Source organism: Hyla sarda, chromosome 9 (genome assembly GCF_029499605.1).
Source record: "Hyla sarda isolate aHylSar1 chromosome 9, aHylSar1.hap1, whole genome shotgun sequence".
NCBI lineage: Eukaryota > Metazoa > Chordata > Amphibia > Anura > Hylidae > Hyla > Hyla sarda.
In genome coordinates this window covers 15992237-16019357 of record NC_079197.1, presented here as the reverse complement: position 1 = coordinate 16019357, position 27121 = coordinate 15992237, and the positions used below count along the sequence as shown (strand labels likewise).

General features: G+C 44.9%; 2 protein-coding genes and 1 long non-coding RNA gene across 3 annotated transcripts in view; 1 reads left to right on the top strand and 2 right to left on the bottom strand.

The window, feature by feature from the left end:
• The window catches only part of PHF8 (PHD finger protein 8), a 37258-nt gene extending 23850 nt beyond the window's left edge, over nucleotides 1–13408 (bottom strand). The window contains exons 1-5 of the mRNA XM_056540441.1: nucleotides 13161–13408; nucleotides 8231–8466; nucleotides 6578–6663; nucleotides 3519–3636; nucleotides 2472–2632 (exon numbers count right to left, since the gene is read on the bottom strand). Coding sequence (XP_056396416.1) covers nucleotides 2472–2632; nucleotides 3519–3636; nucleotides 6578–6663; nucleotides 8231–8328 — 463 coding nt within the window. The 5' untranslated portion in view covers nucleotides 8329–8466; nucleotides 13161–13408. The remainder of the gene's footprint in view (nucleotides 1–2471; nucleotides 2633–3518; nucleotides 3637–6577; nucleotides 6664–8230; nucleotides 8467–13160) is intronic.
• A 37-nt stretch (nucleotides 13409–13445) lies between these two features.
• Nucleotides 13446–27121, top strand: part of LOC130291561 (uncharacterized) — a 14520-nt gene continuing 844 nt past the window's right edge. Inside the window, exons 1-5 of the long non-coding RNA XR_008847959.1 lie at nucleotides 13446–13602; nucleotides 14147–14282; nucleotides 17121–17238; nucleotides 21208–21364; nucleotides 23613–27121. The exon at nucleotides 23613–27121 is cut by the window's right edge and continues 844 nt beyond it. This is a non-coding gene — a long non-coding RNA (uncharacterized LOC130291561). The remainder of the gene's footprint in view (nucleotides 13603–14146; nucleotides 14283–17120; nucleotides 17239–21207; nucleotides 21365–23612) is intronic.
• Nucleotides 22711–27121, bottom strand: part of FAM120C (family with sequence similarity 120C) — a 45233-nt gene continuing 40822 nt past the window's right edge. Inside the window, exon 17 of the mRNA XM_056540439.1 lies at nucleotides 22711–24770. Within this exon, the coding sequence (XP_056396414.1) occupies nucleotides 24740–24770 (31 nt within the window). The 3' untranslated portion in view covers nucleotides 22711–24739. The remainder of the gene's footprint in view (nucleotides 24771–27121) is intronic.

Sequence of the window (27121 nt, the reverse complement as noted above, 5' to 3'; positions counted from 1 at the left end):
GGAAACGCTGGTCTATGTAGAGGACAGGAGCTTCTTCAGGGTCCTGTACAGTACACAGTGTCCTAAAAAAAAGGGCAAAAAGTAACATGGAGCCGCCCTCACCTGGTGTCCAAAGAAGCAGCTAACCCTGGTACAGGTAGAGAGTACAGAACATGTAATACCTCCCTGTACTGTAGGGGGCGCTACCAGACACCAGTCAGTGCATGCACTTCAGTAATACAGGTAAAGAGTAGTACAGAACATGTAATACCTCCCTGTACTGTAGGGGGCGCTACCAGCCACCAGTCAGTGCATACATGTCAGTAATACAGCTAAAGAGTAGTACAGAACATGTAATACCTCCCTGTACTGTAGGGGGCGCTACCAGACACCAGTCAGTGCATACACTTCAGTAATACAGCTAAAGAGTAGTACAGAACATGTAATACCTCCCTGTACTGTAGGGGGCGCTACCAGACACCAGTCAGTACATACACTTCATTAATACAGGTAAAGAGTAGTACAGAACATGTAATACCTCCCTGTACTGTAGGGGGCGCTACCAGACACCAGTCAGTGCATACACTTCAGTAATACAGGGGTTTTACCAGTGCAATGTCCATTCTGATTGGTCAGATCTTCCGGCCAATGACAGGTATCACAGATCTGGACTGTCTGTACATTGTATGGTGAGTCTGGTCTCAAGAAAAGACCATTGTATGTTGAAACTATTGTATGTTGAGGCCATTGTAAGTTGAAGGATCACTGTACAGAGTCAGATATTATAATCAAAAGAGTAATAATTATACATAGCCATAATTTGTCAATACAGTGACATCCCCCTGGTCTATGGGGAAACACTTTAAAAAAAAGCCCTGACCTCCGATACCAAATAATAGATACATATCTTATAGTGAATGGCAGGTAAAAACAGAAATAATTAAAAAATAGAAGAACAAAGCACAAATGATATGGGGCAGGATATAACTACCTCTCTATAAATGATGTGAATTACATTCAATCATCCTGGGGTAAGTGTCCCCAACCTATATACCCATTTTGCTTCTTTTTGGAGTAGACGTTTATCTACGTCGCCTCCTCTCTGCAGTGTGTCACACCAGTAGTATGGAGATTACATGAGGAGGAGGTTTGTTACAGTGTGTCACCTCAGTAGTATGGAGATTACATGAGGAGGAGGTTTGTTACAGTGTGTCACCCCAGTAGTAAGGAGATTACATGAGGAGGAGGTTTGTTACAGTGTGTCACCCCAGTAGTAAGGAGATTACATGGGGAGTGGGTTTGTTACAGTGTGTCACCCCAGTAGTAAGGTGATTACATGAGGAGGGGGTTTGTTACAGTGTGTCACCCCAGTAGTAAGGAGATTACACAAGGAGGAGGTTTGTTACAGTGTGTCACCCCAGTAGTAAGGAGATTACATGAGGAGGAGGTTTGTTACAGTGTGTCACACCAGTAGTAAGGAGATTACATGGGGAGTGGGTTTGTTACAGTGTGTCACCCCAGTAGTAAGGTGATTACATGAGGAGGGGGTTTGTTACAGTGTGTCACCCCAGTAGTAAGGAGATTACACAAGGAGGAGGTTTGTTACAGTGTGTCACCCCAGTAGTAAGGAGATTACATGAGGAGGAGGTTTGTTACAGTGTGTCACACCAGTAGTAAGGAGATTACATGGGGAGGAGGTTTGTTACAGTGTGTCACCCCAGTAGTAAGGTGATTACATGAGGAAGAGGTGTGTTACAGTGTGTCACCCCAGTAGTAAGGAGATTACATGAGGAGGAGGAGGTTTGTTACAGTGTGTCTCCCCAGTAGTAAGGAGATTACATGAGGAGGAGGTTTGTTACAGTGTGTCTCCCCAGTAGTAAGGTGATTATATGAGGAGGTTTGTTACAGTGTGTCACCCCAGTAGTAAGGAGATTACATGAGGAGGAGGTTTGTTACAGTGTGTTACCCCAGTAGTAAGGAGATTACATGAGGAGGAGGTTTGTTACAGTGTGTCTCCCCAGTAGTAAGGTGATTATATGAGGAGGAGGTTTGTTACAGTGTGTCACCCCAGTAGTAAGGAGATTACATGAGGAGGAGGAGGTTTGTTACAGTGTGTCTCCCCAGTAGTAAGGTGATTATATGAGGAGGAGGTTTGTTACAGTGTGTCACCCCAGTAGTAAGAAGATTACATGAGGAGGAGGTTACAATGTGTCACCCCAGTAGTATGGTGTTTATATGAGGAGGAGGTTTGTTACAGTGTGTCACCCCAGTAGTAAGGTGAGGCATGTCAAAGCGCAGAGTCAATATGCAAGGTCACGGGGCAGCAAAATGAGCTTTCGCCTAGGGTGGCAAAAAAAATCCTTGCACCAGACCTGTCGGTAGGAGCCCCATAATTGTGAGAAGGGAAATCCTATATACATCTGAGAAGTACTGGGGGAGGGGACCCCAGGGTTCTAGATCAAACAACCCAACTTACTACAATCACTACTTACCTACATAGTACTCCACATCATTCACTGTGAAGGAGGGAGGGGGAAGGGTCATCCCGAGTCCGTCTTTTTTCAGAACAAGGATCGGGACGCTAAAACTGTTCTCCTCCAAGTACTCCACGGTTAGCTGAGCTCCCTGCGGCTTTAGGATCACCTCATCCGCACTGGATGTATAAAAGCTTTAGTGAGAACCAAAACTATCGACACAGCAGCAAAATACGGCACGTGTAACCCTACCCTCAAGTGTACCGCCAGTGCTGAACGGTTTACAGTGCAGCAATGTATAGCACACGCCCCCATGTGACGTCACGCTCCGCCCCTCAATGCAAGCCTATGGGAGGGGGCGTGATAGCTGTCACGCCCCCTCCCATAGGCTTGCATTGAGGGGAGGAGAATGATGTCACACGGGGGTGGAGGCGTGACGTCACACGCTGTCGGCCCTGTGGTCGCCGGTAATCAGTCCCGAAGCGAACACGCTCCGGGGACTGATTACATTCGGGGTGCGGTGTGCAAGATCCCGGGGGTCCCCAGCGGCGGGACTCCCGCGATCAGGCATCTTATCCCCTATCCAAAGGATAGGGAATAAGAGGTCTAACCACTGGAGAACCCCTTTAAATGGGGGCTCCACTCCACCTGCCGCTCTCAGCTTCCCACTCATTCTCCACAGCGTGACCCAGTGCTGTAGAATCCTATAAGCCGGTTTAACATGGCAGAATTTCTGCACTGAATTCTGCATGAATTTGTAGCCAATACACTTCAATGGGATTCCGCTGCCCCATTCAAACTGCAGGATTTCTGCTGCAGGATTTCCATTGAAGTGACTTGGCTATAAATTCATGCAGAATTCAGTGCAGAAATTCTGCGGTGTGAACCTGGCTTTAAGCTGGGTCTTGCACTGGAGACAGGTGCTGTGGAGACGAAGCGGAAAGCTACCACCCACAGAAAGCGGAATTTAGGTGGCGAATTCCAAATTTACCTAAATTGTTGCACAACAACCATTTGTCATAAACACAGACACACTTTAACCCCTCAGTCACCAGCATGGCCTACCTTGGGAAGTTCCTGCTTCTTAGTTCCTTAATAAAGCTGGCGCTGCCGGTCTGCACAGGCTTCCCCACGTCTTTGCTTATACAAGGGTCTTGCTTTATTGTTCCTCGTCTTTTCTTCACTGTATTGATAGAAGATTACACAATAAGTAACCAGGGTGCCTCCAGCTGTTGCAAAAATACAACTCCCAGCATGCATGCCTAGGATGTCAAACATTGGGAAGCTTTCCAGACAAGCCCAGATCAGCCCAGGTGCTGAAGTCAGATTATTACTGGGCAACAAGAATAGGTGAAAGTCACTCTGCTTAGAGTAGTGCTACACAACCAGGGTGCCTCTAGCTGTTGTAAAACTACAACTCTCAGCATGCATGCCTAGGATGTCATATGTTAGGAAGCTTTCCAGATGAGCCCAGATCAGCCTAGGTGCTGAAGTCAGATTATCATTAGGCAACAGGAATAGTTGATTCAATCTGCCTAGATCAATGCTTAACAACCAGGGTGCCTCCATCTGTTGCAAAACTACAAATCCCAGCATGCCCGGACAGCCAAAAGTTTTACAACAGCTGGAGGCACCCTGGTTGGGAAATACCAGATTGATTGTAATTAGGGATGTCCCGATACCATTTTTTTTAAGACCGAGTACGAGTACCGATACTTTAATTCTAGTACTCGCCGATACCAAGTACGAGTACTTATATTTTAAAGGGAATCTGACCCCAGGGTGACGCGGTCTCTGGCGCTGCTCACCGTATGATATGTGGGTCCTTGTTGTACAATGGAGGCGGCTGCTGTAGTATGAGCCAAGATTTCTCTCTTCTCCATTGGACAGAACAGGGAATTTGCATTGGCGGCGAGAACAATGTCTCCGGAGCGATTGCGCTGATGTTCACATGATTAGCAGCGGTAGAAACCGGGTCACCTGACCTACCTACCTATAAATTCAAGTTAGTGCAGGTGACTCTGCTGTAAGATTGTCTATAATAGTAGGGAGTATCCCCTTGTGTAGGTTGTATAGATAGTTGCAGACATTAGTAGCAGCCCCCTATAGACCGCAGCCCCACCCTTGTAGACTGCAGCCCCCCCTGGTAGACAGCGCCCCCCCCCCTGGTAGACAGCACTCCCTCTTGTCCCCCTTGTAGACAGTACCCCCCCCCCGTGTCCCCCTTGTAGACAACAGGCCCCTCCTCCTTGTAGACAGTGCTCCCTCTTGTCCCCCCTTACAGACAGCAGGCCCCCCCCTTGCAGACAGTGGGCCCCCTCTTTGTAGACAGGGACCCACCCTTGTAGACAGCACCCCCACACCCCTTGTAGACAGCGCCCCACACCCCTTGTAGACAGCGCCCCCCCCCCTTGTCCACAGCAGGCCCCCCCTGTAGACAGCAGGCCCCCCCACTTTGTAGACAGTGCTCCTTCTTGTCCCACTTGTAGACAGCAGGGTCCCCCCTTGTAGGGAGCAGGCCCCATCCCCATGTAGACAGCAGGCCCCATCCCCTTCTATACAGCAGGCCCCATCCCTATGTATACAGCAGGGTCCCCCCTTGTAGGGAGCAGGCCCCATCCCCATGTAGACAGCAGGCCCCATGTACACAGCAGGGTCCCCCTTGTAGGGAGCAGGCCCCATCCTCATGTAGGGAGCAGGCCCCATCCCCTTGTAGACAGCAGGGTCCCCCCTTGTAGACAGCAGGCCCAATCCCCAGGTAGACAGCAGGCCCCATCCCCAGGTAGACAGCAGGCCCCATCCCCAGGTAGACAGCAGGCCCCATCCCCAGGTAGACAGCAGGCCCCATCCCCAGGTAGACAGCAGGCCCCATCCCCAGGTAGACAGCAGGCCCCATCCCCAGGTAGACAGCAGGCCCCATCCCCAGGTAGACAGCAGGCCCCATCCCCAGGTAGACAGCAGGCCCCATCCCCATGTAGACAGCAGGCCCCATCCCCAGGTAGACAGCAGGCCCCATCCCCAGGTAGACAGCAGGCCCCATCCCCAGGTAGACAGCAGGCCCCATCCCCAGGTAGACAGCAGGCCCCATCCCCAGGTAGACAGCAGGCCCCATCCCCAGGTAGACAGCAGGCCCCATCCCCAGGTAGACAGCAGGCCCCATCCCCAGGTAGACAGCAGGCCCCATCCCCAGGTAGACAGCAGGCCCCATCCCCAGGTAGACAGCAGGCCCCATCCCCAGGTAGACAGCAGGCCCCATCCCCAGGTAGACAGCAGGCCCCATCCCCAGGTAGACAGCAGGCCCCATCCCCAGGTAGACAGCAGGCCCCATCCCCAGGTAGACAGCAGGCCCCATCCCCAGGTAGACAGCAGGCCCCATCCCCATGTAGACAGCAGGCCCCATCCCCATGTAGACAGCAGGCCCCATCCCCATTTAGACAGCAGGCCCCATCCCCATGTAGACAGCAGGCCCCATCCCCATGTAGACAGCAGGCCCCATCCCCATGTAGACAGCAGGCCCCATCCCCATGTAGACAGCAGGCCCCATCCCCATGTAGACAGCAGGCCCCACCCCCATGTAGACAGCAGGCCCCATCCCCATGTAGACAGCAGGCCCCATCCCCATGTAGACAGCAGGCCCCATCCCCATGTAGACAGCAGGCCCCATCCCCATGTAGACAGCAGGCCCCATTCACCTGCGGCTGTCCTTGGGTGTTGCCGCTCCGCTGTCCCGTTCTCCCGATCGCATTATGGTGTCCTATGGAGGAGCATGTGACATACACGTCATACACGACATACACTCTGCTTCCTCCGTAGCGTTACACTGGGCACAGGGGAGGAGGAGTGACGTGTGTGTCACGTGCTCCTCCATAGGACGCCATGATGCGATCGGGAGAACGGGACAGCGGAGCGGGCCGCACAGCAGCAGGTATCGGACATGGTATCGGGACCTTAAACTAGTCCCCGATACCATGCAAATGCCGAGTATCGGCCCCGATACCGATACTAGTATCTGTATGGGGACATCCCTAATTGTAATTCTATGTTGTCACAGAGTATAGTCGACAGGGCCTCCTGGGATAAGCGCACCCCCAGCAGCTATACCCTACAGAAACAAAGTCACTTACTGACTGACGGCCCATGGGTGATCTGGCAGTTCGGACAATGATACAGGTCGATCTCTGAGGCCTTCTCCTCCTCCACGCCGACACAGCTGTCACCGAGGGAAAAGACAAAACAACACTAAGTCATGGCCGCGCTGTATCCACATAAGAGCCGTATACAGAGGTGTTGGTGCTGTCAAGCATTAAAAGGGGCTTAGAATAACATGGCTACTCTCTTCTGAAAACAGCACCACAATAGGTGGAGTGTTGTATTGCAGCTCAGCTTCAATCATTTCAAAAGAAACTGAGCTGCAATACTAGACCCAGCCTATGGACAGGTGTGGAGCTGTTTCTGAAAGTAAGCAGCCGTGTTTACAACCCCCTTTAACCCCTTAAGGACTGGCCATTTTTTTTTTTCCTCCTCACACTCTAAGAGACATAACGCTTTCAATTTTCTACCTACAGACCCATATGAGAGGTTGTTTTTTTTGCACTACCAAATGTACTTTGTAATGACATCATTTATTTTACCATAAAATCTACGGAGAAACGAAAAAATAAAAAAAATAAAAATAAAAAGAATTTTTAGGGAGAAATAAATAAATAAAAACAATTTAGCAACTTTTATACGACCTGTTCTCTTTATTCTGTAGGTCCAAACGATAAAAAATGATACCCAATGTATATAGGTATATAACGTGTCCATCCCCAGTACGACGCAGCGGCCAACATGTCCCCCCCCCCCCCCCATATATCCCATAGAGATACATGGAGTTGGCGTGTCAGCCGCCTCGTCATGTGGGGACGGAACTACAACTGTTACAAAACTACAACTCCCAGCATGCATGCCTAGGATGTCATATGTTTGGGAAGCTTTCCAGATGAGCCCAGATCAGCACAGGTGCCGAAGTCAGATTATCATTAGGCTACACAGCCACATTAGAATACACAGTCTCTACCCCAGTGTTTCCCAACCAGGGTGTCTCCAGCTGTTGCAAAACTACAACTCCCAGCATGCATGCCTAGGATGTCATATGTTTAGGAAGCTTTCCAGATGAGCCCAGGTGCCGAAGTCAGATTATCATTAGGATACACTACCACATTAGAATACACAGTCTCTACCCCAGTGTTTCCCAACCAGGATGTCTCCTGCTGTTGCAAAACTACAACTCCCAGCATGCATGCCTAGGATGTCATATGTTTAGGAAGCTTTCCAGATGAGCCCAGATCAGCCCAGGTGCCGAAGTCAGATTAACATTAGGCTACACAGCCACATTAGAATACACAGTCTCTACCCCAGTGTTTCCCAACCAGGGTGTCTCCTGCTGTTGCAAAACTACAACTCCAAGCATGCCCGGACAGCCAACGGCTGTCCGGGCATGCTGGGAGTTGTAGTTTTGCAACAACTGGAGGCTCCCTGGTTGGGAAATGCTGTCACAGACAATGGCTAAAGGTAGGGTTTTTCCAGTAATTTCATAACTGTGGCAAAACTACAACTCCCAGCATGACCAAGGGCCAAGGACTGTCTGGCCATGAGGGGAGTGGCAGGTTTGCGGCACCAGCTGGAGATCACTGTACCCTGGGACCGTCCATTATGCCATGGCTGCAGTGTAATACTTGCTGATAACAGAGAACAGCAGCTTCTCTCCCCTTTAATAAAGCGAAGCATATTCTTACCTGCCATGGAACCAGTCTTGGCAGACATCACATTCGATCATAAAGCGGGTCACGTCATAGGGCAGACGGCACAGGCAGTAGACGGGCACAGATGCCATGTTGCTCCGTCAGATGGTGCTGGGAGCCTCCTGTTTATCTCCCCGCAGGAGGTGACAGACGCATGGACGATCCGGGTCACGGTGTAACAGTCTGCCACCAGTAAATTGTTCTGTAGGAAGGAAGATGGCGGAGGGATCCTGCGGGAAGAGAGAGAAGACATGATGGAGAACTCCGCACTAACTTCTATGTAAAGGGGTCGCCGGCAATATATGAGGATAACAGACATTACTGAAAGACAGTGGTCTCCATACTGCGGCCTACCAGATGTTGCCAAACTACAACTCCCAGCATCCAAATGATGGCATGCTGGGATTTTTAGTTTAGCAACATCTGGAGGGCCTCAGTTTGGAGACTTCTTCTCTGGTATTATATATACAGCAGGCACTTATATAAAAGAACTATGAAACACATCAGCATGCAAAGCCTGGGCACAGTGACTACATAGGGACACTACACGGGGCACTCTATTCTACCTTAATACACGGGGGGCACTCTATTCTACCTCAATACACGGGGGGCACTCTATTCTACCTCAATACACGGGGGGCACTCTATTCTACCTCAATACACGGGGGGCACTCTATTGTACCTCAATACAAGGGGGCACTCTATTCTACCTCAATACACGGGGGGGGGGGGGGGCACTCTATTCTACCTCAATACACGGGGGGGGGGGCACTCTATTCTACCTCAATACACGGGGGGCACTCTATTCTACCCTTACACAGGGGCACTATGTCTAGCATGAGCATGTAATGAGCTTATAATGATGATGGTGATGAAGATAAGAAGGATGATAGGAGTGATGATGATGAGGGTAATAATAATGATGAGTAGGATGAGATGATTGATGATGAGGAGGAGGAGGATAATCAGGATAATAAGACCGATGGGGAGGATGAGAAGAGTGATGAGTAGGATAATGGTGAAGATGATGAATATGAGGAGAAATTAGGCTAATAAGAAGGATGATGATGATGATGGAGGATGGTGAGCAGGATGATGAGAGTAAAAATTATAACAAGGGGGATAATGAGGGCAATAATGTTAATGATGAGGAGATTGATGACTGATGATGATAATGAAGGATGATGATATTAATAATGAGGAGGGTGATGATGATGATGAGAGTGATGATAATAATAAGGGTGATTATGATGATGATGATGATAGTGATGATAATAATAAGGGTGATTATGATGATGATGATGATAATGATGACGATGATGATAATAATAAGGGTGATTATTATGATGATGAGAGTTATGATAATAATAATGATGATGATAATAATAAGGGTGATTATGATGATGATAAGAGTGATGATAATGATGATAATAATGATGATGATAATAATAAGTGTGATTATGATGATGATGAGAGTGATGATAATGATGATAATAATGATGATGATAATAATAAGGGTGATTATGATGATGATGAGAGTGATGATAAGAATGACGAGGGTGATGATGATGAGAGTGATGATAAGAATGACGAGGGTGATGATGATGAGAGTGATGATAAGAATGACGAGGGTGATGATGATGAGAGTGATAATAATGACAGGGATGTGGAATTCCTATCACCTGAATTCTTCAGTTCCTTAGTCCGGCTTAGGGCAAACAGTGCCGGACCTGACAAGCGCGGCGGCGCTCAGCTGTCTGTATGGACAAGGCTCCGGACTCCTGTCCGCTCCATACTCTGCAGCCACCGGTTGATTTCAGTAGCCGGGGGCCGCCGCTAATAGCCAGCTAGCGGTGTCATTGATAGATCGTGGCTGGACCAGGCTCTATCAATGGATCGTAGAGCACAAAGATCAATTGAGTTCAATAGATCTGTATGGAGAATCTAATGATTCCTCCTAAAATTCCCCTAAGGGAATAAAAAAAAAAAAAAAAAAACGTAGAAAAAAATATGTTTTCATAAAAGTTTAAAAGACAAATATTAACCCCTTCCATATTAAAAGTTCAAATCCCCCCCTTTCCTATATAAAAAAAATTTAAATATAATAAAAATAAAACATTTAAAATCGCTGCGTGCGTAATTGTGCAAACTATTAAAATATAACATTATGTATCTCGTACGGTAAATGACGCAAATGTAAAAAAAAAAATACCAAACCACTGAACTGCAATTTTTATAATATCCCAGAAAAAAAGTTAAAAGTGATTAAAAAAATCATATAAAATGGTATCGATACAAAAAAACTGATTATGGTGCAAAAAGTGAGCCCTCATACCACCTGGTATGCAATTTTTTTTTAAAAAAGCTACAGGGGTTAGAAAATGGCAATTTAAAAAAAATTCTAAATAGTTCAGAATTTTTTTTAAATTAGTAAAACATGACGGAAACGATAGAAATCTGGTATTACTTTAATCAGGCGACCTGAAGTATCAGAACAACATGTTACAAGGTAAATGGCGCAGAAAAGAAAACCACCAAATCTGCTAAATTATCTTTTACTATTTCAATTTCACTTCACCAATTATATATATATTTTTTTTTGGTTCGGAGAATGTTATGGAACAAGTGAAAGGTGTCATTATAGTAGGTAGTTATGGCTTTTATAGGGCGAGGACGAAAAATAACGAGAGCGTAAAAGTGAAAATCGCCAGGACAAGTGGATCGTCAGGAGGGACAAGTAGATTTTGCCCCGTTTTAGTTCCGTGAACAAGTAGTTTTTTTTATATTAAATTTCCACAACCCTGAATGATAAGAATTAGAGATGAGCGAACTTACAGTAAATTCGATTCGTCACGAACTTCTCGGCTCGGCAGTTGATGACTTTTCCTGCATAAATTAGTTCAGCTTTCCGGTGCTCCGGTGGGCTGGAAAAGGTGGATACAGTCCTAGGAGACTCTTTCCTAGGACTGTATCCACCTTTTCCAGCCCATGGGAGCACCGGAAAGCTGAACTAATTTATGCAGGATAAGTCATCAACTGCCGAGCCGAGAAGTTTGTGACGAAACGAATTTACTGTAAGTTCGCTCATCTATAATAAGAATGATGATGATGATAATAATGACGAGGGTGATGATAATAATGACGAGGGTGATTATGATGATGATAATAATAATGAGGAGAGAGATGATAATAATGACAAGGGAGATGATGATGATGATGATGAGGGAGATGATGATGATAATAATGATGGTAATAATGATGATGATAATGAGGGAGATGATAATGATAATAATAATGGATGATGATAATGATAATAATAAAGATATAATTATTATCATCCATCTTTATTATTATCATCTCCCTCATTATTATAATCATCACCCTCATCATCATCACCCTTAGCATCATCATTATTATTATAATTATTATCATCATCCATCATTATTAATAATGATGAGGATGATGATTAGGAGTAGGAGGGTGATGACAATGATGATAATAATAATGATAAGGGAGATGATAATGCTAATAATGATGATGAAGAAGATGACAATGATAATGATGATGATAATAATAATAATGATGAGGGTGATGACAATAATGATGGATGATAATGATGATAATAATAATGATTAGGGTGATGACAATGATAATAATGATGAGGGTGATGACAATAATGATGGATGATAATAATAATAATGATGATGAGGGTGATGACAATGATAATGATGGATGATGATGATAATAATAATAATGATAATGATGATACGGGAGATAACAGTGATAATGATGATACGGGTGATGATAATAATGATGATGATAATTATAATGATGAGGGTGATGACAATGATAATGATGATGATAATAATAATAATGATGATACGGGTGATGACAATGATAATAATGATGGATGATTATGATGATGATAATAATAATAATGATACGGGTGATGACAATGATAATAATGATGGATGATTATGATGATGATAATAATAATAATGATACGGGTGATGACAATGATAATAATGATGGATGATGATGAGGGTGATGATAATAATAATGATGAGGATGATAATAATGAGGATGATAATAATACGGGTGATGACAATGATAATAATGATGATGATGATAATGATGATGAGGGTGATGATGAGGATGATAATGATGATGATAATAATGATACGGGTGATACGGGTGATGACAATGATAATTATAATGATGAGGGTGATAATAATCATGATGATAATAATAATAATAATACGGGTGATGATGATGATAATAATAATAATAATACGGGTGATGATGATAATAATGATGATGATAATAATAATGATACGGGTGATGATGATAATAATGATGATACGGGTGATAACAATGATAATAATAATAATGGATGATGATGATAATAATAATACGGGTGATGACAATGATAATTATAATGATGATGATAATAATAATGATGATAATAATAATAATACGGGTGATGACAATGATAATAATGATGATGATAATAATAATACGGGTGATGACAATGATAATAATGATGGATGATGATAATAATTATAATGATGATAATAATAATGATGATACGGGTGATGACAATGATAATAATGATGATAATAATAATAATACGGGTGATGACAATGATAATAATGATGATACGGGTGATGACAATGATAATAATAATGGATGATGATGATAATAATAATAATGATGAGGGTGATGACAATGATGGATGATGTCTGTCCCTCTCCCTGCAGTATATCAGATCCCCCGGAGGAGCAGTCCCGGTCCCCGCAGGACCATGCCCCATTATGGCGGCCCCGCACACTACAGATGACGGTCTCCCACCCCCTGCTCTCTCCCGGGGCCCCAGCACCTAGAGGCCGCTCTGCACTATGACGGGCCCGGCCGCGAGTCTTACCTGAGGCCGAGGCCTGGTGCGGCGCCCGCACTCCAGCCGAGGTGTGAACGGTGGCGGCTGACAGGGGCGGCCGCGGGGACGGGAGAACCGCAGCCGGTCAGAGAATGAGCTCTGTAGGGTCAAATCCACACTGGAACCGCGAAAACCGCGACATAGGTGACGGAGGGGACTTAGGCCTTCGCGACGCCATTAGCCTGCTAGCTCCTCCCAGAGTCAGCATCAGAGTTCAGCGACATGTTCCTGTCAATAAAGTTCGTTCAAATGACATCGGCCTCAGGAGCCATATTGGTGGTGGCAGATATTATACAGCTGCTGAACTGTTCAGAGTAGTCAGTATAGTGTCCATGGTATTACATTAGGGAACAGGACCCTAATGGCCAGATGTACTGATCCTGAGTTATATCCTGTATTATACTCCAGAGCTGTACTCACTATTCTGCTGGTGAGGTCACTGTGTACATACATTACATTACTTATCCTGTACTGATCCTGAGTTATATCCTGTATTATACTCCAGAGCTGTACTCACTATTCTGCTGGTGAGGTCACTGTGTACATACATTACTTATTCTGTACTGATCCTGAGTTATATCCTGTATTATACCCCAGAGCTGTACTCACTATTCTGCTGGTGAGGTCACTGTGTACATACATTACATTACTGATCCTGAGTTATATCCTGTATTATACTCCAGAGCAGTACTCACTATTCTGCTGGTGAGGTCACTGTGTACATACATTACATTACTTATCCTGTACTGATCCTGAGTTATATCCTGTATTATACTCCAGAGCTGTACTCACTATTCTGCTGGTGAGGTCACTGTGTACATACATTACATTACTTACCCTGTACTGATCCTGAGTTATATCCTGTATTATACTCCAGAGCTGTACTCAGTATTCTGCTGGTGAGGTCACTATGTACATACATTACATTACTTATCCTGTACTGATCCTGAGTTATATCCTGTATTATACTCCAGAGCTGGACGAGGCAGGACATCGCTGCGGCCGGTGATAGGTTGAAGCTCCGTGTGACGTGCCGGGCTAACAGGAAGTAAGAAGAATACAGCCCGGGGACCAAACACCAGTATCGGAGCTCCGGGGGCTCATTGGCAGGTAAGAGAAAGTGCGTTTTCTTTTATTTTGCAGCCCGGACGGGATAAAATGGGAAAAGTGCACGCCGGAGTACTCCTTTAAGACTAGGCCCAGCACCATCACCATTGACAGCAATGCAGTCGGAGTATAAGTCCACTGAAAGAATTAAAGGGGAGATTTCTTAAAACCTGTTCAGAGGAAAAGTTGCTGAGTTGCCCATAGCAACCAATCGGATCTCTACTTTCATTTTTAACAAGGCCTCTACAAAATGAAAGCAGCGATCTGATTGGTTGCTATGGGCAACTCAGCAACTTTTCCTCTGGACGGGTTTTGATAAATCTCCCCTTAACTTTCTGCCACTAAAATTCTACAGTGTGAATGGGTCAGCGGAAGACCAATTCACACCAATGCTAGAATAGTGCAGTGGAATCTCCGAACAGAATTTCTTACCAGAATTCCACATGGAGATTCCGTAGTGTGAACATTAAAGCGTAACTTCAGCTCCTGCCAAATGTTCATATTGGGTGTGAAAAGATACATTCCACCCTGGACGGCACAGTTGCCAAGGCAACTCTAGGATACCCAACCAGTTCCTTGCACAAGCCCATTTCAAACTAACAGGCTTCAGACAGTTGCACCACATGGATTGGGTTTCTTTATGCTCGATCTGAAGGTTGGGCAGGAGTAGAACTATAGAGTTCCACTTTAAAGGGTTATTCAGGCGATCAATATTTTGTGATGCTTTAAGGGATTGTTTACACATACATTACTTGCTGTGGATTTTACAGACATAACTCCTCAGGTAAACTCATAGCTGAAAATCAGTAAGTTTTTGTGCATGAACTCTGCACTTTAGGCAGTGTATGAATGAATTGCACGCACAAAATCTCACTGTATACCTGGTATCAGATTGCCTGCGGACGTGCCTTTAGAACAGAAAAAATCAACCATACTAACCTGCCCCAATCCCATGTTGCTGCCATTTCCAGTCCCCACTGCTTTCTGCTTCTTCCTGTGAAGTGTTGTCCCCATAGAAGCTGCCCACTCTGTCAGTCACTAACCAAAGCGGTGACCCATCTTAGTCAGTGACTGGCTGAGCAAGCAGTTCCCATGGGGACTATACATAAGCAGCAACTGCTTCCTCAACCAGTCACTGAAGCAGGAAGAAGTAAAGAGCAGTGGGGACTTGGAAGGACAGCAGCAGGGGACTGGGGCAGGTGAGTATGGTTTATTATTTAATTTGTAATTACCCAGAACCAACTATGCGAGAAAAAAATCTCCCCCTATATTTTTACTATGTTTATAATTCTGAAACAGCAAACAAAATTATGGGGGGCATTTATCAAGTCTGCATTAAGTGCAAACTTTTGCGAAAGCACCCAATTTGCTCAAAAGTAATGCCATTTTTTTTTCTTTTTAAGTTTGCACCACACTTGCTGAGGGGGCGGGACTTGCTATGGAGGGGGCGTAGTTTGTGCAAATGGGGCATGGATGCCCCCATGTCCCCAATTTACTACAATACTAAAAGATTTCGAAGACTGCCTCCCATGCACCTGGACCTGATAAATCCAGTGACCTGCACTGGTGGGGATTTACTTTAGACCGGCGTATGAAATGCCCCTTTCCCCCCATTGTGTATATATTTATTTGATATATCACAAGTATTGAACACTGTATTTATCAATCAGAGAAGACAGAAGAAGTAGAAATCCTCTTGAGTGTTCTCTTCTGGGTGTCCATTGGCCTCTGATACAGCCCCATGAATTCCTGTCTGGTGAGATAACAGATTTAAAGCAAAATGTTCCTAAAACAATCTGTTTGGAATATATATATACACCTCTGAGTTTGGGAGGGATGGACAAGGTGAACGGTTACCTTGGAATGGATCCTTTCCATGTTTGCCATACTTCTTGTTCAATTGAAGAAGCATTTTTTTTTCCAGGTAGCTGTATTAGCATTTTTTGCAGGTTTAAAACGTTTCCTTGTGCAGTGCAAAAGACACCCTACAAAAACATGAGTAACATTTCCATTTACTATGTATCTACTAAACATCCATTAGGAAAATATATGTAAGGAGATATGGTACATGAAAGTACCACATAATATGTTCTGTCTATCTATCTTTCTATTTATCTATCTCATATCTATCCATCGCATATCTATCTAGTTTTGGTATCAGTAGTGCTGGCCAACTTATCTTTGTTTGTGTTACATATAAGGGGGAGTGGCTGCCTCCATGTTGGCTCCTGCACCCCACCTGCCTCTATTAGGTGTGTATAAGGTGCTTGGACATCTCAGACCTTGCAATGCCTGTTAAACTGATTTCACAGAGGCATATTCATAGTGTAGGGTCCGTCCCAATGAGGTCACCTTACGGTGGTGGGATGGTCCATACTATTTGGCCGCCAAATTGTGAGCTAAGTACCTCACTTTTTCATTTTTTGCACTATAGCTGTATAGCATTTATGTTGTATCTGTATCTTTGTGCTAGCAGTGTGCTGCTGTATTCTCCTGTTTATGTATCTCATATCTATCTATCAATCCATCTCTCTATCTAGACATGTGCAACTTGTGGTGGCCCAGTACAGGAGTTGCACCCCTGTACCATTGCTGCCCTGTCAGGCAGAATCCATTCAGCGACCTCTGGGCCCCCCCTTCACCTATGTACCCTAACTGGTTGAGCATTGCCTATGTTATATATTGTAATGTACATATATTGTTATATACCTTTAAGTAATGTTGCTATGTGTTGTAACCAAGGAAGGTACCAGTGACCTACAGGGTGACCTATGGGACCCCTCCAGAGTCTCCTCCATATAAGCCCTGGGTGGAGCTAGCTATGTCTCTTTTCCTGCTTAGCTATGTTGCAGTGAGGTCAAGTTCTGAGAGAGTGTCTGGTGTCCTGAGGAGGTCTGAAGCCTACCATGCAGCCACGCATCCAAAAGTCTACTACCCCACAGGTGAACGTCAAAACCTGGTAAGCTACAAATGGGGCGAAGTCTGTCTAGTCAGTCCCAGCCAAGATAAATCTGTGTCAAGTCAGCATGGCCCTACATCAAATTGTCCAAGTCCGCTACAAGTCCCAGCAAGCCCTGAGGTCTCTGAAGTCACTGGTCACCTCCTTGGGCCTAGCCAAGCCGATAAGACTGTTATACCTGTCTGACTCGTGCCTAGCCCAGGATCCAGCGGTATACCTTCAGGTTGTGTAGAGGTAAAACCACGCCCTGGCATCATGAACACAAGGGGTTAATGCCATCTGCCCCTTGGGTCATTCCATCTACCCTCACCACAAACTGATTTATTTCTATGGGCTAGAAATAAGAGAGCTGGATTGCCTCCTTGCTCCCCTTCCCCTCCCTATCCCTACTTGATAGACAGTCAGCTGAAGCCGAGCCCTGCTTATAAATCTTGTTCCTGGGCTAAATTTGTACACACAGCAGGAACAAGATTTGGAAACATGGCTCGGCTTCCAGCTGAGGAGGCGTTCTAGCCCCAATCACTTCAGGGGCTTTGGAACACCTGTCCAGAGAATGAAAACATGTTTCTAAGCTGTGGAATCACAGAAAGATATATATTGAAGATACCTTACCCTATCAGTGTCGCCTTGCCCTATCAGTGTCAGCAGTTTGTAATGTGAATTGCAGTTGACAGATCACTTTAGAGGAAATCTGTCAGCTTAATTTGCTGCTAATAGCTGCAGACACTGTCTTCTCTCAGCCAAGCGTCACAAACAAGAGTCATATACAGTGTGTAACAATCCTACAGGCTCACCTGAGTCAGAGGACCGCTGGCTGGAGGTAGGAGTGGAGCCCAGTGGCAAGGACCACAGGCAGGTAGTAAGTGCAGGAAGTCTGGCAGAGGCGTAGTAGGTAGGCAGGCGGTGGGTCAGGGCAGGCGGCAGTAAGCGTGGTCAGACAATCCAGATGGCAACGGTGGTAGCAGTTCAGTAAGTAGGGACAAAGCAGAAGAGTAGTCGGTAGGCAATTCCGGGTTAGCAGTGGATTTCAGTAGTAGCAAGCGCAGTAGATGAGGAGAAGCTTGATCAAGGCTCAGGAGCTCAATTATCAGCAAGCTAGAGTGCAAGGGGCTGGACTTATATAGGGAAGTACCAGATATGGGGAATCAAGGGTGATGAGCAAGGCTTGGCAAGACTGAGGTTACATAATAGGTTTCAGGGAGGGATGTCCAGAGAAGACGGTAGCCTAGTAAGCAGGGCTACCGCCTGGGATGTGGCTGGTCACTGGTTCGAATCCCAACAGTACTCTTTCCCCCCCCCCCCCCCTTCCAAGGTGACCTCCAGGCACCGTAGGGGGCAGGCTTACTGGGGCGCCGTTGGCGGAACTCTTTTACCAGTCTGGAGGCGTGGACATTTTCTTCTGGCTCCCAGGAGTTATCCTCGGGAGGGTAACCCTCCCACCCAATTAAGTATTGTAGTCTTCCCCAGTGGAGTCGGGGATCTTTGCGACCACGTATTCTTCTTCACCCTGTACCCTCACGGGTGGTGAAGGGGGCGAGTGGCGGCCTGTGAAGGTGTTCTCCACGTATGGCTTGAGGAGTGAGCAATGGAAGACAGGGTGCACCCTAATGGAGTCCGGAAGGTCGATCCGGAACGGACCCATGTATCTTTGGGCCAACTTTTTGGAGGGGACCTTCAATCTGAGGTTCCTGGTGGACAGCGACACCTTGTCTCCCACATGGAAGCCCGGGGTGGGTTTGCGACGTCTGTCTGCTCCCTGTTTAAAACGCCTCTGGGAAAGCTGGAGGTTGTCTATAATGTTCTTTTGTGCCTCCTGTAGGGTTGTTAGGCGTTCGGCCACTGATGTGAGGGTGGAGGCGACGGGCAGGTGGGGAATGAACACCGGGTGCGAGCCTGTGTTAGCAAAGAATGGGCTGTGCTTGGTTGAGCTGTGCTCAGCATTGTTGTAGGCGAACTCGGCCGTGGGGAGATGGTCAAGCCAGTCATCCTGCAGGTGGGAGCTGAAACAGCGTAGGTACTGCTCTAGGGTCTGATTAGTTCTCTCAGTCTGCCCGTTTGACTGAGGGTGGAAAGCGGAGGACAGGTTTACTTTAACCCCGAGCGCCAGGCAGAAGTTCTTCTAGAACTTTGAGGCAAATTGTACGCCTCGGTCGGAGACCACTTCGTCCGGGATCCCATGCAGCCTGAAGACCTCTCTGAGAATTAGATCGGCCGTCGGTTTGGCGGTGGGTATGCCTTTGTAGGGGACGAAATGGGCCATCTTTGTGAGACGGTCGACCACGACCAGAATGGTGTTCATCCCTTTTGAAGGAGGAAGGTCTACCACAAAGTCCATGGAGATCGAGCCCCAGGGGCGGGAGGCAATAGGAAGGGGTTGTAACAGACCCACGGGAGAGGAATGTGGGCTAATAATTAATATGGGGGGGCACTAGGAAATACCGTTATATACCGTGGAACACCCAAAAGTTAAAAAAATACCGTGACACACACATTTGGTCATACCGCCCAGCCCTAGTAGGAGTTTATTTTGGGTTGGGGATATTTGGCACTTATCACTAGAGATGAGCGAACTTACAGTAAATTCGATTTGTCACGAACTTCTCGGCTCGGCAGTTGATGACTTATCCTGCATAAATTAGTTCAGCTTTCAGGTGCTCCCGTGGGCTGGAAAAGGTGGATACAGTCCTAGGAAAGAGTCTCCTAGGACTGTATCCACCTTTTCCAGCCCACCGGAGCACCGGAAAGCTGAACTAATTTACGCAGGATAAGTCATCAACTGCCGAGCCGAGAAGTTCGTGACGAATCGAATTTACTGTAAGTTCGCTCATCTCTAATACATTTACATACACTAGGTTCCATAGTACATCTCCACCTTATTTTCATTTATACACATAACACTAGCACATTCTCACTGATACACTATATACAATAATTCATGTTATTTACACACATTAACACATTCTCTACATATATGTGTTATTCACATATTTCACAATTTAATATACATCACACGTTTTGACTACACATATGTCACCTTGTACACGAAATGAGAGTTGGGGCACTTGGTGCATGGGGTGTCACCATACTTACACATTACACCAGAATACCATTGCATACACTTTAATGATAGTAGTATGTAATTGAAACACCAAGCAGTTTTGGTCTGTGGATTTATGTGTGTACACGGATACTTGGTGCACCTATGTTACTATCTTGGTATACGATGTTTTGTATGTCGGGGCCATCGCATAAATGACTATCCAGCAGAGCAGACTGCTTCAGCTGCCACCGGATAGCCGTTTACGGTGCCCTGTGTGGTCCGCTGACGATCACTTACCTGTCCTCGGGGCTCCGGCGCGTCCTCTTCGGGATCCTCTGCATCGTCGTCATGACGTCGCTGCGCACGCCGTTCCGTTATCCAATAGGAGCGGGGTGCGTAGCGTCGTGATGGCGGCGACGGAGAGCGAGGATGCCGGGGAAGCAGAGGTCTTGCCGGAGCAACGGGGACACCCTGGGGACGCGGCGACAGCGATGGAGGGCGACATCCAGGGCAGTGGTATCGGTCCGGAGTGGCGGGGACACGTGAGTACTTCCTCCAATACCAGTGGTCTTCAACCTGCGGACCTCCAGATGTTGCAAAACTACAACACCCAGCATGCTCGGACAGCCGTTGGCTGTCCGGGCATGCTTGGTGTTGTAGTTTTGCAACATCTGGAGGTCCGCAGGTTGTAGACCACTGTCCTATACTTTACATTGCACGGATCCCTCAACATACGATGGTTTCAACAAACGATGGTCCGTTTGGAACGGATTACCATCGTATAGATAGGTTCAACATCTCACGTTACCTGCAGGAACCATTATCCGATTCACATCCATAGTATTCGCATTTGTATTCCATGTTGCGGAGGCACACACATATTTGTTTCTTTATGTTTTCTAAATATGATTTGTTCCTATAATTTTTAGGATTATACATACATATCTTTGGAGACTATATGGCCCTGCATGCTAACTTGAGACAACACCTTATTCCAGACATCTGAAGGAATTTTTTGAGATAAGAAGATTTACCTGGTTCTTCGAATGGTGGAATGCTTCCTAGAAAGAAAAGAAAAGTTATGGAGTATGGATATATTGCCATTTTTCCCCTCTGGGACCCCTTAAAGGGGTTATCCAGGAAAAAACTTATATATATATATATATATATATATATCTCTATCAACTGGCTCCAGAAAGTTAAACAGATTTGTAAATGACTTCTATTAAAAAATCTTAATCCTTTCAGTACTTATGAGTTTCTGAAGTTAAGGTTGTTCTTTTCTGTCTAAGTACTCTATGGGGACATTTGTCTCGGGAACCGTCCAGTTTAGAAGCAAACCCCTTCTAAACTGGGCATTTCCCAAGACACGTGTCATCAGAGAGCACTTAGACAGAAAAGAACAACTCAACTTCAGAAGCTCTTAAGTACTGAAAGGATTAAGATTTTTTAATAGAAGTAATTTACAAATCTGTTTAACTTTCTGGAGCCAGTTGCTATATATAAAAAAGTTTTTTTTCCTGGATAACCCCTTTGGGGGCTTCTCTCCCTGCTTTCTGTGCAGGTGACCAAGACAGCTCAATAGACTTACATTTGGAGCCTGTCAGATGGCACAGAGATAGGAAATAATGCACTTAGTATGTAATTCTCCCAGACTGATTAAAAAACTTCAGATGAAAAATCTGAAATAAAAGATAGACGGCGCTCCGTAGTGTGATACCGTTGTTGCACAATTTAGGCTAGAGGTAAAAGAGCGCTTACCGCAACTGGTTACACTCAACCAAGTGCAACAATGGATAACGGCATAAATAGTAAGGCGTCTGCAGCTACTCCACGTCCGAAAGAATACAGCAAAACCAGGACCTCCAATGTAATGACGGGATTGAGAGCGCAGAACACCCAGGTAAAAGGAAATGAGGTTTATTCACCCATGATACAACGCGTTTCACAGACTGCTTAATCACTGATGAAGCAGTCTCTGTGAAACGCGTTGCATCATGGGGTGAATAAACCTCATTTCCTTTTACCTGGGTGTTTTGCCGTAATGACGGGATTGAGAGCGCAGAACACCCAGGTAAAAGGAAATGAGGTTTATTCACCCATGATGCAACGCGTTTCACAGATAGACTGCTTCATCACTGATGAAGCAGTCTATCTGTGAAACGCGTTGCATCATGGGTGAATAAGCCTCATTTCCTTTTACCTGGGTGTTCTGCGCTCTCAATCCCGTCATTACATTGGAGGTCCTGGTTTTGCCGTAAAGATGAAAAAAGTTCATGTAAAAAGTTTTTTTTTTTTTCTTTAAAGTGACAGGGCCCATTTAATTTTTACTGTGTGTCTCAATTGTCAAACGCTGGGAATAGAGAAACACACTGTATTTTACACCAAATAATGACGATAAAAAGGACGAAAAAGAAAGACCAGAGCCAAGCTTTACTAAAAGAATAGACTTTATTAAGCATTGTAAGTCTTTCTAACTGGAAACCAAGCTCCTCCTTGAAGCGTTCCTAAACATTCTGCATCATAAGTTCACCACCTTCTCCACAACAGCAGACATTCTCAAGAGTTTTTTGCCGCTCTAACTTACATTGATAAACTATGGAGATGCTGGGGGCAAGGGATTACAGGACAGGAAGATTTTTGGGAAGTGGGAGATAGTTACACATTACCCATCCACTAAACAGGTGACTAGCATAAAAGGGGGCGTTTATTAACAGGGGAGAAAATATAATCCAGAAGCCATGTTTTTTTTTTTTTAATTTATTTTTTGTTTGTTTTTTTTAGATATTTTTTTTGTTGACTGTAATTAAACACAGACAGTATCAGTTTAACATGAAATTACTAACAAATATTCATTGCAGTGATTCACCTAGCTAAAAAAAAAAATAAAAAAAAAAATTAATAAAAAAAACAAACAAAAACAAAACAAAACAAAAAAACCTGAAGAGAAAGCGGGAAGTTTATATTAAATCGGGTTTAACAGGGAGCGGGCTTACGAAATATATATATCTATATATTCGCACTTTGAAAGTTTTCCTTTCAAAGGTTCTGTCTCTTTTGGAAAATTATTCAGCATTTAGTTACCACTAAACCAGGAAGAAAAGAAGCGAAATATCACAAATACATGTGCAGCAGACACAGATGGGTCAGGTCTACACCCAAAAGGAATCGGGTGCAAGGACAAGTTTCATTATTATTATTATTATTATTTTTATTTTTTTTTTGCTTTTTATATATTTATTTTTTCTTCGCGTAATTGACGTTTCTTACATTTAAGTCTTAAACAAGAAAATGTTAGTTTGCTTGAAGGTTTTTTTTTCTTTTTTCGTTTCAGAACATCTAAAAAAATGTAAATCATCTTTAAAAAGAGACACCATTAATTCAACAGTATGTGCGAGAATCATCTCCAAAGATGTGAAAAATAAAATAAAAATTATTATCAGAAATATCAGACAAGACGAATGGGTGTGTCGACTGCCCCGTCGTCAGACATTGACGGTGGAAAAAAATTAAATGTCAGCGGTATCGGGCAGCATTGCACTCCACAGTCTTCCCTACACACACGGTAGAAGCCTTTGGACTATATATGTATATATATATATGTGTAGATGGCCATGACACTACTGCAATGGTCTGTGTTAAACATGTGCTGGTCACTCACGTTATCCATGAGAAAAAAAAGTTCTATACCACTAGCCCAGATCAGCACAGGTGCTCAGACGAGCCCAGATCAGCACAGGTGCTCAGACGAGCCCAGATCAGCACAGGTGCTCAGACGAGCCCAGATCAGCACAGGTGCTGAAGTCATATTATCACTGAGCAACAGGAATAGGTTAGTCAGTCTGCCTAGATCAATGCTTCCTAACCAGGGTGCCCTCAGCTATTGCAAAACCACAACTCCCAGCATGCCCGGACAGCCTTCGGCTGTCCGGGCAAGCTGGAAGTTGTAGTTTTGCAACAGCTGGAGGCACCCTGGTTGGAAAACACTGTGCTATACACTTCATCTACAGTGTGTTGTGATAGACAAGCAGGGAAGGCCCCAGAATACTGGGAGTGGGTGCTTGGTTATAGTATATACGTCAAAGTACTGCACTGCTGTGTAGCATCAGGTTAAGTGTCATGGAGGTGCCTTGTTGCACACAACGCAAGAAACAAGGCGACACGACAACAGTTCCCAAAACTTCCTACCGTCCAATGGGCTCTAGACTGAACGCGGTCGCCCGTTTGGCTTCATACAGATTACAGGGGGTTCTTGGGAACCTACCATAGTCCATTCGAGCAATATGTATATAATAAAGAACAGTGTTACATCAACAATAACTGCTACCCCCCTCCCTCCCCCTTAACACCAAAAAGTATATAACCTAGCCGGGTATTTTTTTAACATTGCAAACAGAAGGAAGGGCTGCTACTAACCTCTTCTACGTTACGTGCGTTTAGGAATAAGCCAACAATTCTTGCTCAAATTACCTTTCTGAAATCAAACGAGACACTAAAAAAAAAAAGAAAAAATTAAAATAAAACAAAATAATAATAAAAAAATGTAAAAAAAAAAAAGATTTTTATTCTTCCGTATATATATGTGCCAAGCTGTCTTTTGCGCACGTCCTGGATGCAGGCAGAACAGGCGCTACAAAAAAAAAAATACACGACACCAATGGCAGACGGCGTGTCTAACGTCAGAAAGGTATCAGGAAAAGTGCAGCTTTACACAGTCATGTGAAATAAATGAGACTAGAGGTTACTTGAAATTCAACGTCCAGAGAATACGCTTAGTGAAAGAAAACGTTTCAACAAAGCCCCGGTGAGCGGGAACGGTTTTTTATCTCCTCTCACCAGCTATATATAAAGTGATAAAAAACAGAAAAAATGACAAAAAAAAAATAAAAGAAGAAGAAAAAAAAAAATTGTATGAAAATCTAAGAAAAAAAAATTATTATAATAATAAAAAGAAATAATAGTAATTGAAAAAAAAAAAAGAAGAAATCAATATGGTAATTGATAGTGGAGAATTAAGTGGATGTTCACGTGTGATTAAAATTTGTTGTAATTGTGAAATGCGGTAAAAAAAAAAAAATTATATACAAAAATGTATTAAATTGTGACGGCTTAAAAAAGAAAAAAAAAATAAGAAAAAATAATAAGTCACAAGTTGACACTTTGGGTGGGAACTGGGTGTTTATCCCCCTGTGAAATATCAGGACAGGTTCCCCCCGCATGAATAGTTTTGCCCTCTGTTACCCTGTGGTCATTAATGTGCATGATCCTCGGCCACGGCGATAAGGAATTCATGAAAAGTCCATCCAGGTGGCCATAGTAGTAAACAGAGGGGAATTTTTTTCGTCACGATTCCTGGGTCGAATGCCCCCCAGGACATGGTATTTGATAACAATGCCTAAAAAATAGAAGAGAAGAAAGCAGCAGGGCATCGGCTGATGCCGCCATCAGAAAGTGGCTTGGTACGACTCCCGTTATTCTCAGCGAGGTGAAGAATGGGAAGCGGATGCCTGAAGCCTTTTTATGCCGCCGAATGGTATTTTTTGAGGTTTGTAAAAGATCATTGTAACGTTACCTCCCTTCTTTCGTATTACATTTAGAGAAAAAAATAAAATAAAATTGGAAAAAAAAAAACAAAAAAACCACAAACACGTGCAATGTAAAGGGCTGCTCAGAGCAGCGCAACACTGCAGTATCATGACGCCAGCCGTACGCTGGATAAATCGGCTCAGCTCTGCGGAGTACAGGTCGCTTCTAGTCAAGGTGGGTGGAGAATACTAATATAAAAGGGCACGGACTGCGGTATCGGAACCATTTTGTTTTTATTCTGACAACCCCTCCTGTTCTAGGTGGGTGGATGAGGCGTATACCAAGTGGGTCCATAATGCTTTGCTTAAAGGGGTACTCCGCCCCCTAGACATCTTATCCCCTCCCAGTTTAAGTCAATGGGGCTGTCTGTGAAGTTTAGAATAGGACAAACTTATTTACTAATAAGGTATGTAGAACCCTATGTAGAAAGGCTATGCTCACACGTCGGAATGTCAGCAGACAGCGGGCGACAGCAGAACATGCTGGCGCTAGGACTGCTGGGAAATGCGCCTTCTCCAGAAATGGCAAAGCATTTCCGAGCCGATTCCGGAAAAAAAAAAAAAGAATTGACATGTCGGAATCGGAATTTCTGTGGCAGATATATCCGCCGTGTGCACAGTGCAGCAGAATCCCGTGAAATCAATGGGATTTTGCTGCAACAGAATCTTTTTGCCACATCTGGAGGTCCACAGTTTGGAGACCTCTGGTCTTCATATATTAGTCAGACTAGAACGGTGACTAGCGCCAAATTATGACACAGTGGGAGTTGTAGTTTTGCAACATCTGGAGGTCCACAACGCTATGGTATATGCAGCAGTGGCTTATTTAAAGGAGATCTCTGGGATATTAAAACTTATCCCCCATCCTAAGGATTGAGGATACGTTTCAGATCGCGGTGGGTTGGACTGCTGGGGCCCCCCGCGATCTACCGTACAGGGCCCCTGGCTCTTTGCCGAAATAGCGCGTTTCGACCACTGTATGACGCGGCGGCTGACACCCCCCCTCAATGCATCTCTATGGTAGAGCTGGAGACTGCCAAATGCATAGAGATGTATTGAGGGCGCATGTCGGCAGCGCCGCGTCATGTGGTAGTCGGACACGCCCCCTTGCCTTTGACTATCAGAGCACCGTACGGGAGATCGCGTGGGGGCCCCGGCGGTCAGACCCCCCCGCGTTCTGAAACTCATCCCCTATCCTTAGGATAGGGGATAAGTTTTCATATCCCGGATTATTCCTTTAACCATATCCCTTGTAAAT